This window comes from Oxyura jamaicensis, chromosome 1 (genome assembly GCF_011077185.1).
Source record: "Oxyura jamaicensis isolate SHBP4307 breed ruddy duck chromosome 1, BPBGC_Ojam_1.0, whole genome shotgun sequence".
Taxonomy (NCBI): domain Eukaryota; kingdom Metazoa; phylum Chordata; class Aves; order Anseriformes; family Anatidae; genus Oxyura; species Oxyura jamaicensis.
Genome location: NC_048893.1, coordinates 68,836,196 through 68,856,834, shown reverse-complemented (window position 1 = coordinate 68,856,834; position 20,639 = coordinate 68,836,196). Strand labels below are relative to the sequence as shown.

Sequence of the window (20,639 nt, the reverse complement as noted above, 5' to 3'; positions counted from 1 at the left end):
TAAGCCAAACACTTAATGTATTAAATAAATGCCCATTTAAAAAAAGACAAGTTTTCAAATATCCACAGTAATAGAAAGCTATTTACCTAACAAAACTGAAATTGAACATGTTGATGTTGGCAATAAACAGCATGTATTTATTGCAGTCTATAGGTAACATTAGCCACAGAGGCATTCACAAAGTGGCAGTCACATTTCAAAGACAACCCTACACAATGGTGGGAGAAGCAAATGCCAATGTCATAAGACTGATCCACAGCTGTTCTTTGCACTTGTTTTTAATCTCTCTCTCTCTCTCTCTCTCTCACACACACACACACACACACAAAAAAAAAAAAGAAAAGAAAAAAAAAAAAAGAAGAAGAAGCACACCACCCACACAAAGCCACAGCTCAGTTTGATTTTCCAGGCAAAACAAGTAACAAAGAAGTCGGATATGCTTTATGATTTAAGCATTTTTATTAAAACTGATAGTAACTGAAGAAATACTTTATCTATTCTAATGATTTGATATTCTTGTCTATATGTTCCCCAGTCAGTTATCTGAAGATTCAGAAAGTCCAGCAATGATACTTTACAGTAGTATGTAGAAAAGTAAATGCAATTTCCTAAATTTCTGCTTTGTGGCAGAGCTTCTCTCCTCAATACCCCAGGTAGTTTCTATGTAATCATAAAATAGCAGAAATAAAGGATGTTTCACCTCTGCCACTGACATCCTAATTGAAATAAATCTCTTGAAAGACATTGAAAGAGAGCAGTTGTATTCATGTTTGCATGTGCACAAATACACAAACATATTTATAGATTTGCATGCAAGCAAACATTCTGAAGCAACACCCAGCCCATTATTTTCTATTAAAGGTACTGATTTAACCTGTTCAGTCCAACTTAGACACTTAAAAAAACATCCAAGTTCTACTTACTGCTGGTAGAGCAAAGAAAGATATAGCAAATACCGAGAAACAGGAAGCAACTGTCTTCCCAATCCATGTCTGGGGAACTTTGTCTCCATAACCAATTGTTGTGACTGTTACCTAGGCCAGAAACATATATCTTATTCACTGCAATAGTGTACATGTTTTTCCCCAAGAGCAGGGGGAACTAAAAAAGGAAAAAAGGAAAAAAGGAAAAAAAAAAAAAAAAAAAAGGAAGAGTAAAAGGAGTAGGAGATACAAGTATCAGGAGATACAAGTGAATCAATGGTGTTTGGATTTGTGTGTAAGGAAACCACAGGAGTACACTGAACATCACTGTGGGCTTATTCTCTTTTTATATTCTTCAGCAGGTATTTACAAATGGCCACGGTTGGAGAAGAGACATTACACTTAAACCAGGAAGACTGTTCTCTCAGTTCGTAGATGGATGTTTACATCCTCCTGAACTGGAAGGATGGCCCCTATGGGCTTGAAACCATGGGCTTGCAGTATTTTATTTTTATTTTTTATTTTTAATACATATTGGTTGATAGTCAGCTGAATATGAGCCAGCAGAGTGCTCAGGTGGCCAAAAAGGCCAACAGCATCCTGGCTTGTATCAGAATGTATGACCAGCAGGCCTAGGAAAGTGATTGTCCCCCTGTACTCAGCTCTGGTGAGGCCGCACCTCGAGTACTGTGTTCAGTTTTGGGCCCCTCACTACAAGAAGGACATGGAGGTGCTTGAACGAGTCAAGAGAAGGGCAACGAAGCTGGTGAGGGGGTCTGGAGAACAAATCTTACAAGGAGCGGCTGAGGGAGCTGGGGTTGTTTAGCCTGGAGAAGAGAAGGCTCAGGGATGACCTAATCACACTCTACAGGTACCTGAAAGGAGGCTGTAGTGAGGTGGGGATTGGTCTATTCTCCCATGTGCCCGGTGACAGGACGAGGGGGAATGGGCTAAAGTTGCACCAGGGGAGGTTTAGGCTGAATATTAGGAAGAACTTCTTTACTGAAAAGGTTGTTAGTCACTGGAATAGACTACCCAGGGAAGTGGTTGAGTCACCATCCCTGGAGGTCTTTAAAAGATGTTTAGATGTAGAGCTTAGGGATATGATTTAGTGGAGGACTTGTTAATGTTAGGCCAGAGGTTGGACTCAGTGATCTTGGAGGTCTCTTCCAACCTAGATGATTTTGTGATAGTTCTACAGTGTTGAGAAATGAGCCTTAACATCACTGAGTCACACACAACTGATGCACAAACATTTGCCAAAATTTGCAGTCAGGCAGAAACACTAGCTGCGTCAGTGTAAGCTACAACATCACAACATGAGGCAGATCAAGCCAGAAAGTCACCCTACATATTCAGGTCAGAAACAGGGAACTCTACAACCAAACATAGCTTTGTTTCAGGTGAAAACCACCTAAGTTCCAGCACAATTTATGCATGAAATGAGGACACAGAACTAGGCTCAGAGCCCCTGGGTAGAGGGGGGGGTAGATGCTACAGGTGATGCTTATAGGGCCATTAAAGCCAGTTATCCCTTTAGGGCCATGACAACAGCCCTCTCTTCTAGCAAGATCCTCATGTTTCTCAGAGGTCTGGGATCAGGAGGAACTTGCCATAGAGAGACATCACCACTATGGGTTATCAGTGGATTTTCCAGTACAGAACTGGAAGAGGGACAGGAAACTGGTAAGGGACATGACATGAGTGACTTCACACTTGGTAGAGGACAGGCCACCTGTGAAAAGCCACAGAAGCCAGAAGGCCTGAGAAGGACAGAAGAGTTAGGCTACCCCTAGTGAGTCCCAGCAGGCTGGAGAAGAATTTGTAAGGAGCCCAGTGGTCAGTAAGGGTTTGGCACTGCAGGAAGATCAGAGCACAAATGAAAGCTGGTCTCTCAGGAGGTTTTATAGTGAAGCAAGGGACAGCTGCTCCCACAGAGAAGGTGAGCCAGAAGCCAAGGGGATCCCAAAATGGTCAGACAGGGGCCTCCCTACCTCATACCTAACTCACAGATGGCAGCCATATCCAAAAGAGAGTTCAAATCGGAAGGCGAAGGAAACCTGAAGTCAAGTGTAGAAGTCAGCCCACAGGTTGAGGTCTAGAGCACAAGAACATGACCAAGCTAGAGGTCAGCTCCCATTCAGCAAAGCTCAGGCAGAGAGGAAGTGCCCAGTGCTGAGCTTAAACAAAAACTCTGGGATGTGGGTGTTATGGGATGCTCCAGGTGTGGCTGGTCAGGCTCATTATTAGTGTATGCACAGCCCTGACACAACAGTACACATGATGGCAGTATGGCAAAGTGACAAAGATGACCTCTAACCATGAGAGGTGGAAAGCTTCTGGTGAGGACATGTAGACTTCTGTCACCAATGCCAACAACTTGAGAGAGCTTTCCATAGAAAAAAATGTACTTCTATTTGGGAGCTCCAGCTCTAAACCTGGTTCCCTTCACTTTGCCCTGAGTGGTAGCAAAAATACAGCCAAAATAGACATAAAACAATATATAAAACTACACCAACTATGAAAGTGGGCATGGAAATACTGCCTTTGATGGGAAAAGTCACTGATATATACTCAGATATAATGTACAAATAGGCTTTTGAGGAAATTAAAAAAAAAAAAAAAAACTATCAACAATCAAGCCATGTGAAAAATACATTTCCTCCTGCTCTGAGAGCAGTTCTGCAGAACGCTGAAAGGAAGATTTGAAGGGAAAAATAACCAATTACTATCAAATTGAATTTTTCCAAGTTCCAAAAAAAAATAGGCTTGTGTTTGTTCATCATGAATTTCTCATTTGATGAAGTCAACTTTTTAGTATCTGTATCCTCTAATGAATATTATTACCCTGAACTGCAGGCTGCTCTCAGCAGGAACCCTGTCTTGTCAGGTGTTTGTCCAGACATAGTGTAGCTTGCCCATGAAATGACTCAGACACTGCATATTACCAGCAGTACAAACAGACAAGTTTGCCAGCCCCCAGAATTAAACCAGACCCCCCAAAACTTCAAAACACAATATATGTTAGCAGAGAGTGAAGGATTTTAAAATTATGTTTCTTTAATAGCTCTTCAGCTCCTCAGTGCACCCAGAAGAACCTTTAAAGTGTAGGATTTTTCCTTCCTTTTCCTCCTCTTTCTTATGAAAGTCTTCTTGTTTTATATTTTTTGTTTGCTTGTTTTGTTTTGTTTTTGCTTTTTTGTGTGTGTGTCTGTGTGTCTGTTTCTGTGTGTGTTTTCCAGCACTGAGGACATAAAAACAAACTGCAGTAATGTTGAGCTGTCTTAGTGTTACTATGGAAGATAGCATGAAAGCCATAACCACAGAAAACATTGTTTTTCATCTCTGCAGCAGGCATATCTTTGGCTTGCAGATTCCTGCCGGTCCCTGAACATGTCTCAGAGAGTTTCTCCCTTGCTACCTTAAGAGGGTTCCTTCTTGGTAATCTAATTAGTGCATTGAAGTATGTGGAAAGGATTATAGATAATGTAATTCTCTGGCTTTCTTAATCACAGACAGATTTCTTTTTCCTTGTACATCCAGAAGTTATTACTTATCTGCCCAGAGAATGTTTAATAACTAGGCTTTGGAAAATGACACCTGCTTCTTAACACAGATTTACTATGGCACATTCCAGCTGGTATGCACATGCTCTAATGCAGCCTCTGAAAACATAAATTTACACTTCAAAAAAGCAAGAACTCTAATTTAGTAGAAGACAACACAGCTTCTCATGCTTTAAGACAGGCAGGTGAAGTTTGAAGAGCCAGAACGGCACACATTAAAAAAAAAAAAAAAAAAAAAAAAAAAAGTATTAAAAATAAAGGGGTTCAGACCACCACTTCTGGTATAGAAATTTACTCCTGGAAATTCTGAGCAATTGTTCCCAAGGACCTCTGCCAGTTTACAATGATTTACTGGAGACACTATTTAACTCAAGTTCAATGGTATAGAATAGTCACATTTGTAGCAAAAGCAATAAGCATTACCAACATCATGAGGCAAGAATGGAGGGACCAATATGTCCTTATTTCCTCAAGAAAAACACTCTGAAAGGATGGAAAAACTGCTGTGACATGGGTTACAACTCTGGCAGGCTGACAGTTCTGTTTGAAATGCTTCTGCATGTGCTCTAACATGCTATAACTTCTGAAAATAGCTTCATATAAAATACCACAAGCCTTTGATATGTCTTTGCAGTTTAATCTGCACATCTGCCAAAACTAGGTGAAACCACCTAGCATTTAAGTGGAGTGGGTGAACCTTGTTAGCATTTGATTCCAACTCTTTCCTTATTTATTTTCCCTTTTCTTCATATTTAAACCTTTCAGGTCATTTGTATCAAGTTCAGCAAACTTGCACTTTCTACTCAAAGCAAAATGTTACCCATAATACACTCTGCAGATTTTGACACATAAGATATTCAAATACTTGCTAGCAAGATTTTTTTTTCCTGTGGTTAAGTTTTGAAAGGCAAAAGTGAAATCAAATTTCACCCCCTAGTAACTCCACATCTGTGTTTCTATGTTACAGAAGATTTGAAAAGAAAAAGAAACTGTTTCACTTTGTCCTTTGTCACTGTTTCCAGCTGTGAACTGCACCTGCACCCTGACTCACTAGTGCTGAGGAGGCTTAGAGGTCTGGAAAGCTTAAACAACAATTCAAACAGTGTTCCTCATGTGCCTCACAATTACAGAGAGACAAACCTGTTTTTATCTTGACAAAACAAGTCAAGTTTTGGAAAACAGCAACAAAACCCAATGAACACTTTGCAAGGCATAAATGTACACTTTCAAACAGAGATTCCAAGTCACCTACCTCAGCAAGGTAAAGTAATGCATGTTTTATACTTTGTTGATGATCACAATTGAGCTCTCTTTTACATTTCTTAAGTCCAAAATGTTAACAAAATATGTCTGTATAAACACATCCAAACTTTTTTTGTTTGTTTGTTTTCCTCCTTAATTTTGTACTCTTTACTCAAATCTAGGCTATAGCTTCTGGTTTTTATAAAATGTTTTTTAGTCCATATCTAAACATTCAATACAATTCATAAAGTAGGTGCAGGACACTGAGAGTTAAATAAATAAATAAATAAAAGGAGGAAAGGGAAAAAAAAAAAAAAAAAAAAAAAAAAAGTGCATTTGCTTCACATGGACATTTTGTTACATGAAGGAATAATGCATGCATGAGTATACTTTGACTTAACTACATGTTAAAAAACATAGTTCACAAAGTGATTGCTGAAAACCCTTTTTTTGTTTGTTTGGTTTTCACTTTACCTAGCTCTCCTCAGTTTGATAAGGGGTCCTCTTTCAACCCACTTGGGTCTAAATTTGGTCATTTCTGGCCTTTTGTAGCCAAAGGCCTATAAAGTATATATTGCAGAGCAAACATGAATCACCATACTTTAATGATCACACATTAAATTAAGACTTTTTTTTTTTTTTTTAAATAAACTATATGCAATCCATTTCTTTCATTGTTGTCATGATAATTCACATAGTGCTACAAAGCTTTTTGTAACTTTACTATGAAAGAAAAATTCATGAGATATTTCACATAGATTTAGCTGAACAAGTGCACACTTTCATGGGAGCCCTAATGCTGCTGAAGTTCCCACAAGCAGCTCCACTTTTAATTAGAGGTATTTTGCAGATAGTTCAGCTAGATCATTGGTAAAAACTAGAAGAGTAGCTACGTTCCACTGCATTCAGTCATGAGCCTGTTTACAGGTTTGTTTTCTTAAAGTAGACATGGGGTATCTTTCATAACATCAATTATACTCTAATTGTTTACTTTTGCTTTTAAAATCTAACAATCTGTGCTTCTGGGATATAGATTCCCTTCTTCCATTAGGTATAGGTTATCACATCTATAACCATGGGGCTTTATTTTTTACTGAAAATTTTATCATATGTCTGTAGAGGAGTTTAACATGTGATTCTTCTATGAGTTATTCCATGGTTTTGTTCTTTTCCCACCTGGTCAGATAATTAGGTCAATCTGGCCATTTAATGTATTTTTCTTTTTTAATAGAACCTTTTTAGTGTGTACTCTTTTGCATGGGCATAGGTGATGCTCTACAAATGAAATGACTATCTGACAACCTAATGTCAGGAATTTAAAGCTTAACAGATTTTTATACTGAACCACTTATAAAGTGGTAATTCAGGGTACATGTAATATAATCTATATTTCTGTATACTTCACTGAAGTAGAGGCTTATGCAGGATCCAAGTTAAGGATTAGAAACATACATCTATCAGAAACGTTTTGTGTTCCCAGGCTTACTCATCAGTTTATTTGGATTCAGATAAACAATTGGTTTATTGCCTAATAAGTATATTGTTATTTTTCAAGTCTGTCATCTAAGAACAAATCCAGTTTATTATGTTTCAAATCAACCTTGAAACTCCTTCTCTCTCTAGAAGATGGTGGGTCAGCATCTGTTCTAGTCTTCTCATTTTTCTGTGTCACTAGCACTGTGATGAATCTCTTTGGGTTTGTTATAATGAGACGGCCATCTCATAAAATATATAAGGTTCTGTAGTGGTAAAAGGGACCACAAGAGCAGAGGTGGTTTGTGCAACAGCTAATAAGGAGGAAAAGCATGACTCACAGTAAGAAATATGAGAAGAGCCATATGAAGGTAGTATTTCTTATTCTGTTCATAGCTATCTATTCTCTTTTCATCTGATTCTGGGCATGCATACCAATAATTACAATATTGCACTCATAATTCCAGTTTGTCCTTCATATTATTCTTTATTATTATTATTTAACCAAAGATTAGCACTGACCATGACTGCTGTCCAAAGTAGCTGATAAATTTGAGATTTGTCTCTTGCTTTTGATGGAGTTATTTATCGTAACTGTTAGTCATGGAATTATTCAAAACACAGTAACTTGTAGCCTGCATCAAGGTCTGTGTTATTACTAAGACAAGGAACTTTACACGAAGAGATCCAAAAAATAAAAGTTAGAGTCAAGCTTCCACAAACAGAATATTCTTTTAAAAGTTATGAATCTTTTGCAGAACATTAAGTGGAGTTTAAAGGTGGTATAGGATTCAAGGGATACTTACAGTCTTTTTGAAATGTGGATTTGATATATATATATGTATATATATATATATTTGCATTTGTATGCTTTCAAGGGTTGTTAGCTTGCTATCATACAACAAAATAATTTAATTGCATTTATTACATTATTTTCCTGGTATCTTTTTTGAAAAGTTACCAAGCTTCCCTACACAAATATGTTCCTTACACAAATGTGATTTTTGAAAAAGAGAAAATGATCACAACTTCAATAGAAAATCTTGCACATTTAGTTTGAGTACACATTTTTCTGATAAAGACTTACCACACCCCACCAAAGAGCATCAGCATAGCTGGAGAAACCTGTCTTTCCATCCTCATCAACTGCATCCTTCTCAGCAAGATAAACAAAATAGGATGAAAAGATTAATCCCAAGAATCCAATGTACAAAGTTGTTATAAGTTCCTTTTAAAAGAGAAAATAAATGAGTACACAAGGTTTAAATCATATATTATCTATTAAAAAAATGTTATAAATATCTGGGTTTTGTTTTGCTTGTTTGTTTGTTTGTTTGTTTGTTTGCATCATGATAGAAAAATTAATAAGTTTCATTTCAGGTATGAAATTTGCTTCCAGTAAAACATGTAGGCCAATGTTTTGTTTTCTATTTATGTTAGACTAAAAAAGAAAGCAGAAGCCATCATTTACACAGTCATTTGTACTGCTAAATGTAGGGCAGGACATCTGTTCTGTTTCATGTCCTTTAATGGGGTTGAATAGGAATTGTTCCATTTAATTGTCCACTCAGAATACCAAATGTTAATACATTTTAAAAATAGTAAAGGGCTGCTGTAGAAATGCACTTATGAACAGTATGGTAAAATAACTGTTATGAATTGAAGGTCATGTTCTTCTGATTGTGACCACATCTAAGAAAGTATATCCTATGCTTTGATTGCTTAAGACTGACCATAAGACTGACTGTTGTAGCATTTTTCAGTGTTATCCTAAGAAACAATACAGTATCTTAGGTAGACTTTCCCCCTACTTCAGACATGAAAAACAAAAAAACAGTATCTTCCAGAACATGTGTTGATCACTATTTTTTTTCCATACTTTTTTCTAATGATAATGGCATCCTGTGTACTTGCAGATAGCACCCCACTGTTTTGAAAAGCTCCTTCTTTTTACTTTTAATAGTTGAAGTTATTTACCTTTCTCTGATTTTTCACAACTCTTTTATTTGCCTACACAATGTTTTTCCAATGCAAGAGGAAACCTTTTAACACCTGAGACTGTATGTTCAGTGATCCATAGAAAACTAGAGTGGAAATGGAGACTAGTTCTTGTTCCTTGCTTTTGCTTACAAAGAAAACACCCCACTTTCATTCTCAGCAGATGTGGGACTTCCTTACACATCCACAGAAATCTACACTTGGCATATAATTTACATCTCAGATATCAATAGATATTACATTATTGTGGAATGTCCATCACAACTTTCTTTAATTTGTTCTCAGAGGACAGAGTTAAAGAGTGGATAATTGGAATACTCCAGTGTTGTGCTGTTTTTTTGAAATATGAATTGAAGAATATGCTTTTCACCAGTGCTATGCACATCCTTGTGAGATTCTTTTCAAAGTGGCTGAAAAATGTACAATACTACTTGGGTTATTTCACCTTTGGAACCACTCAGTTCCAGTACTGTTCATCTAAAGACTGATCTCTTGTTACACAAATCCAGGATCCAAATGTAATTGTCTTATACTTATTCTAAATGTCACTAAAGGTAACATATACATATATACTAGAGCAAATTACTACACACCCATACTTAATTATTAAGATCAGTGACAGCAATCTAATACATACTGTATTTAAGAGACAGTACAGATTTTAAAATAATGCATATTTCAAACATATGGATGGGATGGAATCTACCAATACCAAATAGTATGAACTGATATATGATCTAAAATAAGAGAATATTTTGTAGAAATCAGACCTTAGAACTTCAAGTTAATATGAATTTTTAAGAGATAAGAACTTAACAATGTAGAGCACTGCCTAATACAAGTTATAGTTTTCAGCACAGACTTTCATATATATATATATATGCAAAGGAAACAGCAGAAACAAAAAGGACATGCACATAAGTGAATTTGAATATTGAGAGACTCAAGTCATCATATTTTTGTAACTTACACAAATTTATATATTCAGTTACAGTAAGTCCCACACAAAATAAAATTCAGCACTTAGAAAAAATACAATAAAACCACAAAACCATAGCTCATCACTAACCCCCTCCTGAAAGCAGTAGAACAGTTCACAAAACAAGGTGAGGAATAAGTAAAACTCCTAGAGATACTCATAAGCTGGTGTTGGATTGGCTAACTTTATTTTTCAGTAAGCTGCATGATTTTTCCATGTCTTTACATCACCACATATGATATTGACTCATGTTTTGTTGCTTTTGGCAAGAAATGTTCACATAAGCTCAACCTGCTGAAAATAGAAGAGCATCCTAGCCAAATTGGGCCTGAGTGAGCTAATACAGCTATATGTAAAATTCCAAAACACATGGAAAGCATTTGTGGAAAATTTAGTAATCATTTCTGGGTCCACAGAGGTCCAAGTGCTTGTTATTTTTACAAGTCACAAAGACGTGAATTTATTTTTTCACATTGTTTAAGGATTTAGAGTCCTATTTTTTTGAAAGAGTACCAAACTCAGCAAATAAATGAGGACCTTGTACTCTGTCTGTAAAGAAAAAATCATAAGGTATTTTTGTTGGTTTTCTTTTTTTTTAAAAAAAAAAAAAATATCTTTAAGATCCTGGACAGGAATAAAGGTTCAATTTTTCCTTCCATTTGATACCATCCTACAGTTTCAGCTACACTTGCCCAATGTCAATACAGAACCGTGTATATGATTTTTATTTTTATTGTAATTGTAATTAATGTGTGAGTGGGTGATCTGCTTTGGCAAGTTCTACAGATCTGTAAAGTTTTATATATCATCACAGACATTTTGGATTCACAGAACTTCAAGTGCATTTATTTATAATTCACTTCAAGTTTTTTGGTTTTGTTTAGTTTGTTTTTGTTGTTGTTTTATTTTTTTGTTTGTTTTTTTCTCTTCAAACCTTTGAACTTGTATTTGTGACATTTAAGACTTAGGTTATATTTTGGAGATGGTATTTCAAGATTCTTGACTAAAAATTTGAATATCCATGGAAGAAGGGTATTCTCAAACACCTCTGTCAGTAAAATTAGCAAAAGTTGAGAACATATATCTGGATTCCAGTTCTGCCCTAGTTAGATATCTAGGCAATGTGACCACATTAAATGAAGAGTACACAGTCTTAGAGCATTAAAATTCATCCTGTTGTACAAGACGAAAGTAGACTTCATGCTAAAGCATTTTTAAAATATTATTTGAAATCAAGACCTCAATGTGCATCAATGGCTTCATAAGGGCATAAAATTTCCTACACTACTGGGGAAAAAATAACAGGAATTAAAGTAACATAACATGATTCTTTTGGATTAAGTACATGTAGTGGGTTTACGTGACAAGGTTTTGGTAGCAGGTGGCCTAAGGGGTGGATTTTGTGAGAAGGATCTAGAAGCTGCCCCATGTGGGGCAAGGGCCCCAACAGTGGGTAAGGGCTCCGCTGCTGACCAGAGCTGAGCCAATAAGTGATGTTGTTTTGCACCTCTGTGAGAGCATTTTTAAGACAGGGAAACACTGCACCACACAGCAGCTGGGAGAGTGAGAGGAGTGAGAAACAGCCTTGCAGGCGCCAAGGTCAGTGAAGAAGGAGGGGGAGAGGTGCTCCAGGCACCAGAGCAGAAGTCCCCAGAGGCCTGTGGTGAGGACCATGGTGAAGTAGGCTGTCCCCCTGTAGCCCATGGAGTACCATGTTGGAGCTGGATTCCATGCTGCAGCCCGTGGACGAGCCCACGGTGGAGCAGGTGGACCTGCACTGATGGAGGCTGCTGCCTGTGGAAGACCCCTACCGGAGGAGATTCTAGGCCGGACCTGTAGCCCGTGGAGAGGAGACCATGCAGGAGCAGGTGACCTGGCAGGAGCTGCTGCCCGTGGGGGACCCAGGTTGGAGCAGTTTGCTCCTGAGGGATGGACCCCATGGTACGGACCCATATCTGGAGCAGTTCTTGAAGAGCTGCTGCCTGTGGGAAGCCCACGCTAGATCCATTCAGCAAGGACTGCATCCTGTGGGAGAGACCTCATAGCACAGGGGATGAGAGTGATCGAGTGAAGGAGTGGCAGAGAAGAAGTGTTATAGACTGACCATAACCCCCATTCCCCTGTTCCCTTGCACCACTTGGGGGGAGAAGGTGGAAGAAGGTGGATGAGGGGGAAGGTGCTTTTGGTTTCTTTCCTTTGTTTCTCACTTCTCTAGCTTGTTAGTAATAGGCAATAAATCTTACTATCTCCCTGCTCTGAGTCTGTTTTGCCCGTCACGATAATTACTGTATGATTTTCTCTTCCTTATCTCAACCCTTGAGGCCTTTTCATCATATTTTCTCCCCGCTCCTCTTTCAGGAGGGAGAGTGAGAGCAGTTGTGGTGAAGCTCGGCCGCCCACTTGAGTAAAACCACCACAGTACATCACATTCTCTGCCCCAGAACACTAAAAAAAAAAAAAAAAAAAGGCAATTTTCTACATACAGAATGAAGCAAATAAAAGAATGTGGAAATCTATAATTATTTGTCAATATCTGAAGAACAAATCTACAGTCACAAAGAGCAGGTTAAAGAACCACTCTTAGAAGTCTGATGGTCTGATGTAAAAATTTATCGCACAGTATTAGCCCTCCAAGGTATGGGATGGTGTGCAATTTAAAGGCAATTGATAAAACTTTATTATCATGTTCATATAGATGTCAGCTCCATAAAACATCAAAAAGAACTAGTCAGCCAGTCATTTTAAAAGTCTGAACTAAAACATTTAAGCTTTTCAACTTTAGTGAACGTTCATACAGAATAACTAATAATATAACTAATAATAATTCCCACTCTACTCTGTGCTTCCCTCTCTACTCTGCGCTGGTGCGGCTTCGCCTCGAGTATTGTGTGCAGTTCTGGGCGCCACAGTATAAAAAGGACATTAACCTGTTGGAGAGTGTCCAGAGGAGGGTGACGAAGATGGTGAAGGGCCTAGAGGGGAAGACATATGAGAAGCAGATGAGGTCACTTGGCCTGTTCAGCCTGGAGAAGAGGAGGCTGAGGGGAGACCTCATCGCAGTTTACAATTTCCTTTCAAGGAGGAGTGGAGAGGCAGGTGCTGACCTATTGTCCATAATCACCAGTGATAGGACCTGTGGGAATGGTGTTAAGCTGAGGCAGGGGAAATTTAGGCTGGACATCAGGAAGAGGTTCTTCACCAAGAGGGTGGTCACACACTGGAACAGGCTCCCCAGTGAAGTAGTCACTGCACCAAGCCTGTCTGAATTTAAGAAGCGATTGGACTGTGCACTTAGTCACATGGTCTAAAATTTTGGGTAGACCTGTGCGGTGCCAGGAGTTGGACTTGATGATCCTTACGGGTCCCTTCCAGCTCAGGGTATTCTATGATTATTGTCACTGCAGGAGAGGTCTTGTACACATTCTATGATTCTATGGTTCTATGAACAAAGAACTATTTCCAGCTATGTTTACCTCTGTGTTTAACTGCCTATCTGTTTAAAACGTTGCTTTTCTGGCATATTATCACAACTTAGTATTATTATTTATAGAATGAATTAGAAAACTCCTCATTCAGACAGAAAAGAATGATTTAAATAACTTTGTTCAATCAAAGCATTTCCACTTATACTTAGTGTTTGTTTTTTTTTCCACAGAACAACCAAAAGACACATGATGGTTTTTTAAAGTATTTTCCTCTTGCGAGAAGTGTTCATTTAAACCAGACTATGATTTTAAGTCCATGAAAAGATATACTGGAGTAAACAAAAGGCAGAGGATCTTTAAAGATCTAGTACCTGACGATGTATGAAAACAACTGATCCTAGTAGTCTCCAGGTGCCTCCCTGCCGATCTACATGAAGCATGCGAAGTATCTGGAGAAACCGGATTCCCCTGTAAGAAAAATAGGACATTACATTGAAATAGTGATTGAGATCAATACTTTTGTGTATATACAGAATTGACAATATTCACTAACATACAGCCAAATTAAGACAAAGGTATTGATCCTAGTAACATTGCATCCTAGACTTGACGAAGTCTCAGTAGACAATATGTTGAGATCTCATTACTTTCTGTGCAAATATATTCAGAAATATAGGCTTGTACAACAATTAAAAAAAAAAAAAAAAAAAAAAGCAAGAAATTTCTAAAATATATACTTTCAAACTTGAAGGAAGCTTAATATTACCTGAATATGATTCTCAAATGTTTTTTCCAAGCAGAAACAGTGCTTCAGTTTTACTAATATAAATATGAGAAAACATTTTCCTCTGGTTGCCAAAAACAGAATGTGAACTAAACATGTTCTACTACTGAACTCCTTCCAGTTAAGTAACAGAAATCATCTAACTGGAAATCGGTGATTTTAGGACAATAACTGAAGCATAAACTTTGAACATTTTCAGCTAAAGAAAAATAATTATCAATACAGGTCTTCAACAAATCTATTCATTGAAAATATTTTCTTCTATTGACCCTTTTTGCAATGAACTTCATTGTCCTGTCCTTGTTTTACTATCTTATCATTGAAACAAAATAGTGTATAGTAGAAAAGGATGTTGAATTCAGCTATCTGAAAATTTTTCACTATAATATTTTACCTCTGCTATCCTCAATTATTTTTATTATTACTATTTTTTATTTCAGTCATCTTATTTCAATCGCTGCATTCTTCCAGGCTACATCAACTGGCAAGATCCTCAGCATGATGCTGTCCTTCAGTGACTGGTGTTGCTCAGACAGAGAAGGCATACCGTCTTCTGAATGATCCAATATTTCCTTTATTCACAAAGCAAGTTTTCTGAGTTTTCACAGTTGCCAGTCAGATGATCAAATGCTTGTCTTTTATGGGGGAAGAAGACAATAATACTGACTATCAAATGACATATAAATGACTGAGTACAGTTTGATATGCCATTAGAATTATAGTTTTAATTATCTCAAAACATTAAAATAACCACTTAAAACCTGATAATTAAATTAAAACGTGAGTCGAAGAAGAATTACAAGCCTACCAAATGTGTGTACCAGTGGACTTACGTCGTTGATTGCTGATGTTGGAACAGGTGAAAGTCACATATAGCTCTCCTGTATAATTTTTAGACACTCTTTTGATGCTTGACCCAATGGCAGTTCTCGATTTTCCTGCCTCTGTTGTATCTAAGATGTTAAGATCTATTATGTTACTATAGGCCAAGTTCTGACATGCGTGTTACAGGCACGGAAAGTTTCACAAGTATAGATTTTAAAAAGTAAAGTAGTGAAGGCAAAACTCCAGTTACACAGCCTCTGAATATGCACACCCCATTTCCTTTCCTCTGAAAAGAAAAAAGAAAATGAGGAGCGGCTGAGGGAACTGGGGTTGTTTACTCTGGAGAAGAGGAGGCTCAGGGGAGACATTATTGCTCTCTACAACTACCTGAAAGAAGGTTGTGGGGAGCTGGGGGTCAGCCTCTTCTCACAGGTAACTAGTGATAGGACAAGAAGGAATGGCCTCAAGTTGCTCCAGGGGAGGTTCATGTTGGAAATGAGGAGACGTTTCTTTCCAGAAAGAGTAGTCAGGCATTGGAATGGGTTGCCCACAGAGGTGGTGGAGTCACCTTCACTGGGGGTGTTTAAGGAAAGGTTGGACCTGGTGCTTAGCGACATGGTTTAGTGGGCAACATTGGTGGTTGGGGGATGGTTGGGCTAGATGATATTTGGAGGTCTTTTCCAACCTTAATGATTCTATGATTCTATGTTTCCTTAATTCCAAAACAGCTACTTGCATCACAGAATGCATTGTCAGAAAACCTGTCAGACTGAGACTTGCCTGTCCCAGATGATTTTTCAATGGGTCAAAAACATCACTGCAAAGATATCTCTGGTAGAAAGCATCCTGATTTGTAGGACAGTGACTGTATAATTTGACACCAGGAAAGGACATGCTGAACCCAAAGCCAACTGGGTTCGTAAATAAATACACAGCAGGCATTTTCATTAAAGCCCTTCCTACACAGTTTGTTAAATACAACAAAAAGAAAATCCTTAAAATTTTCACATTTACCCTCCTCTTCTCCTGACTAGATTTTATTGTCATGTAAAGATTAATGTTCTACAGTAACAGAATACTTTAAAAAACTTTATACAAATAGTTCCCTTCACTGTTTGTCTACACAACTTGATTACTGTAGATAAATCCCAGTGATCAGACTGCAGGGGAAATCAGAGCTTTGTAACAGAAAATGCAGTACATCTTGCAAGTTGAGTTAGAAAGAGTGGGAAGTACACCTACTCCACTTATCATTCCCTTTCTTTTATTTACTCAGTTTACTTTCCTGAACAAGCCTGCAGTACTTGATGCAAGCTGAACAAACACACTGGATATCAAATGTTTCTGGCTCATGTATGGTATGAATTACTTGTGCCAAACAAATCTACCAAAGCATAATTACCGTTTAAACAAAGTAATTACTCAAAAAGTACTGAGTTAAGTGCTGTCTGGATTACTTCTTAAATAAACTGATGTTCTGTAATGCTCTTTTGTCTTACATAGAGAGATGTTTGATGCTTTACATAGAATGTAATGTTTCTTTAGTTGTTTCCTCTTGGTTTTGGCATTCACACCATTCTTCATACGCCTTGTTTCTGCACTCCTGTTACCCAAGCAGTGATGAAACAGTAACACATCTTCCACTGCCCAGTGTTTCATTATAACAACTTGTCCTATATTAGATTTATATCTGTGTGGCTGTGAAGAGCTGCAAGTCACTAGAAGGACATACCTTATTGCAGAGGTGGCAAACACCTGCCCATTAGATCCTATGCTCAGTACAATAATCGAGGCTATTACCACAATTAGATCTGTTAAAAAAGAAGATGAAAAAATGTATTAAACATTAGTTCTCAGCACTGAAACACACAATAAATAAATGAATATAGGCTGAGGAAAGAACTTCAAAAAATAAATGAAGTCAGCTAAAATTTGGTGGACATTAAATTAATGGAATAATTTCAAACACACTCCCCTCGCGCCCCCCCCCCCCCGCTCAAAAAAAAAAAAAAAAAGAGAGAGAGAGAGAAGAAAAAGAGCAAAAGAGCAAAAGAAAGAGTGAAAGAGCAAAAGAGAGTGACAGAAAGAGCAAAAGAAAGAGTGAAGGAAATAACAACTACAGGTCCTTCCATAATTAATTTAATAACAGAAGTTTTAATGATCCTGACAGAACAAATCAGGCAGCTCTCCATCAAAACAGAATCACAGAGTCACAGAATCATCTAGGTTGGAGGAGATCTCCAAGATCATCTAGTCCAACCTCTGACCTGACGCTAACAAGTCCTTCACTAAACCATATCCCTAAGCTCAACATCTAAATGTCTTTTAAAGACCTCCAGGGATCGTGACTCAACCAGTTCTCTGGGTAGCTTATTCCAGTGACTAACAACCCTTTCAATAAAGAAGTTCTTCCTAATATCCAACCTAAACCTCTCCTGGCATAACTTTAGCCCATTCCCCCTCGTCCTGTCACCAGGCACGTGGGAGAATAGACCAACCCCCACCTCGCTACAGCCTCCTTTAATATACCTATAGAGAGCGATAAGGTCACCCCTGAGCCTCCTTTTCCCCACGCTGAACAATCCCATCTCCCTCAGCCACTCCTCGTAAGACTTGTTCTCCAGACCCTTCACCAGCTTTGTAGCCCTTCTCTGGACTCGCTCGAGCACCTCCATGTCCTTCTTGTAGCGAGGGGTCCAAAACTGAACACAGTACTCGAGGTGCGACCTCACCAGAGACGAGTACAGGGGGACGATCACCTCCCTAGCCCTGCTGGTCACACATTCTGATACAAGCCAGGATGCTGTTGGCCTTTTTGGCCACCTGAGCACACTGCTGGCTCATATTTAGCTGACCAGCAACCAATACTCCCAGGTCCTTCTCTGCCAGGCAGCTTTCTAACCACTCATCTCCCAGCCTGTAGTGCTGCTTGGGGTTGTTGTGCCCCAGGTGCAGGACCCGGCACTTGGCCTTGTTGAACTTCATACAGCTGGCCTCGGCCCATGAGTCCTGCCTCTCCAGATCTTCCTGCAGAGCCTTCCTACCCTCGAGCAGATCGACACACACACCTAACTTGGTGTCATCTGCAAACTTACTGAGGGTGCTCTCGATCCCCTCATCCAGATCATCGATAAAGATATTAAAGAGAATGGGCCCCAGTACTGAGCCCTGGGGAACCGGCCTCCAACTGGATTTGGCTCCATTCACCACAACTCTTTGGGCCCAGCTATCCAGCCAGTTTTTAACACAACAAAGCGTAAAACAATAAAGAAAAAGGCATATTAACACCATAGAAATGAATCCATGTTTTGGCTCAAGGCTCTTGACATAAGAGGGAAAGCAAGGATTTGTTTCCACCATTTATGAAAAGCATACAGACAAATGTCACAAGCAGATACACAAACTTGTAGTTTAAAAATTGCATTAAAGCTGTAAAGCCAAGATTTCAAAGTTTACAGAACTGTCAGAACAAAGGTTGCACAAAGTTGCACAAAAAGATTTAGAGCTGTTGTTGGTTTACTTTGTGATACAGTCTTTAATTGTATGAAAAAATGATAATTGTTCCCACAGTTCTTTTTTTTTTTTTTTTTTTTTTTCCACAACTCCACAGTTTACACACTTCCAGCATCATACAATGCAAGTGATGGATTGTGCTCACAGTATCAACAACCTTTAAATATTTTCTGTTTTCCTAATTTAGTGAACGGGTTAATTGAATCCTACTCTATCATTATTCTGAAAGGACATTTTTCTAACTTCCTCATGAGCATTTCTGTGGTACTCCCCTTTAGAGAATCTAAGAGTTTCCCTTTCTAATTCTGAATAGAAAATAAAGGATAGTATTATAAATAGGGAGCAAATGTACACAGAATAAGGAAAAGTTTGGGCAAATTTTCCTTGCCAAGTTGAAACAAGCAGTACCTTATTCTTCAGAGCATTTACCATTATATAGCACTTCAAAAATAACAGTGCCTGCTGACTTCACTAGCAGCTGTGAGAGCTGAGAACCTCTGTAACCTGACTTCAAAGCTTTCATTTGGACATCCAGAAAATGAGGTACACTTGTGAAAACTGATTTAAATGACTGCCACAGAGTTTCCATGTGATGCCTAGGCAAAATGTAGGATAGAATCCAACATCAGAGGAAACAACAGTTGCCTTCAACAAGGATAACCTTTTCCCCTCTTCCTTAAATATTCTCTTGCCTCATTCACAACCATATAGCTGTTGCGACACATATTGCAGCAGTTCTACAACCAATGGTATCCTTCATTCTGACATGGATTATTTCCAGAATCAGTCTGATTTACTGTAAATCCAGATTCCTCCCTAAGAAATCAGGTAATTAAAGACTGTACTACAATAATTGAACATTTATGAATAAGTACAGGGAAGGGTAAATTAAAGTTACAGAAAGAGCTTCCATTCTGAGATAATCTAAATTTTGATTACCTGACCTTCCATTTTTTATATTGTTCCTTTATCGTGTATGTGTGTGAACGTGTATTTGTAAACACCCAGATTTTAGGGAGGGGCTTTTTTTTTTTTTTTTTTTTTTTTTTTTCCTCCCATATTACATTGCATGTTAATGCAGAACTTTTCTCTAGAGGAAATGTTGCACCTGATGTCTTTCCTAAAATATCAGGCATATAGATACTTATCTGATGACCAGCAATAAAGAAAGAAAAGGCTGACACTTTCAAAATATGTTTCAATCAAGTAGTGACAGCAATACAGATTTTTCATTTTTTCTTTCCATTTTCTTTCCATTTTTAAAAAGTGTCTTCTACATGGTACAGATGTTTCAATTATTTCCTCCAAACCTATTTTATTATCTCTACTTCTCTGTTCCTCATACTAATCCCACTTCACTGGTTCAAACAGCCCTGTTTTACACTCTATGTCTACAGCATATCCTTCTGCCCTTCCATTGCCACTATTCAATCTCATCAGACCCAACATCCTTTCCCCAAATATTCTGCTGGCTTGTAAGTCTTTTTATACTTCTTTCTCCCAGATATTGATGTCAGTATCCATCCTCCTGTCCTTTCCTCCTATGTGTTGCAGTCCATTCCTCCGACCCGGCCATTTCACTTTGGTATTCAAGACCAGTATTCTCCTTTTCCACATGCCTTCAAAAGTTTCAGAAAGAGCATTCTAAAAACAAAATCAACTTATTTTCTACTCTCAGCACCAGTACTGCTGCTTAGAGAAACCTGAAATTTGAATTGTGCAGGTGAATCTTTGAAGAATATAAGATCATTCCCTAGCAGGGCATTTTAAGCATTAACAAGACATGTTTTTTTCAGAGGCTTATTAGTTAGCTTAGAGTTGAATTTCATGAATAATTAAAAATCTATGTTCTCATTGTCAAGTATCTGCTTCAAAGTTTGGAAGTAGTAGAACTTCTGTATGAGAATTACC

General features: G+C 38.1%; 1 protein-coding gene across 1 annotated transcript in view; it reads right to left on the bottom strand.

Annotated features, from left to right (window-relative positions):
- The window catches only part of LOC118160543 (potassium voltage-gated channel subfamily KQT member 1-like), a 521,743-nt gene that overhangs the window by 443,222 nt on the left and 57,882 nt on the right, over positions 1–20,639 (bottom strand). Inside the window, 4 exon segments of the mRNA XM_035315348.1 lie at positions 924–1,034; positions 8,292–8,432; positions 13,978–14,074; positions 16,948–17,026. Coding sequence (XP_035171239.1) covers positions 924–1,034; positions 8,292–8,432; positions 13,978–14,074; positions 16,948–17,026 — 428 coding nt within the window.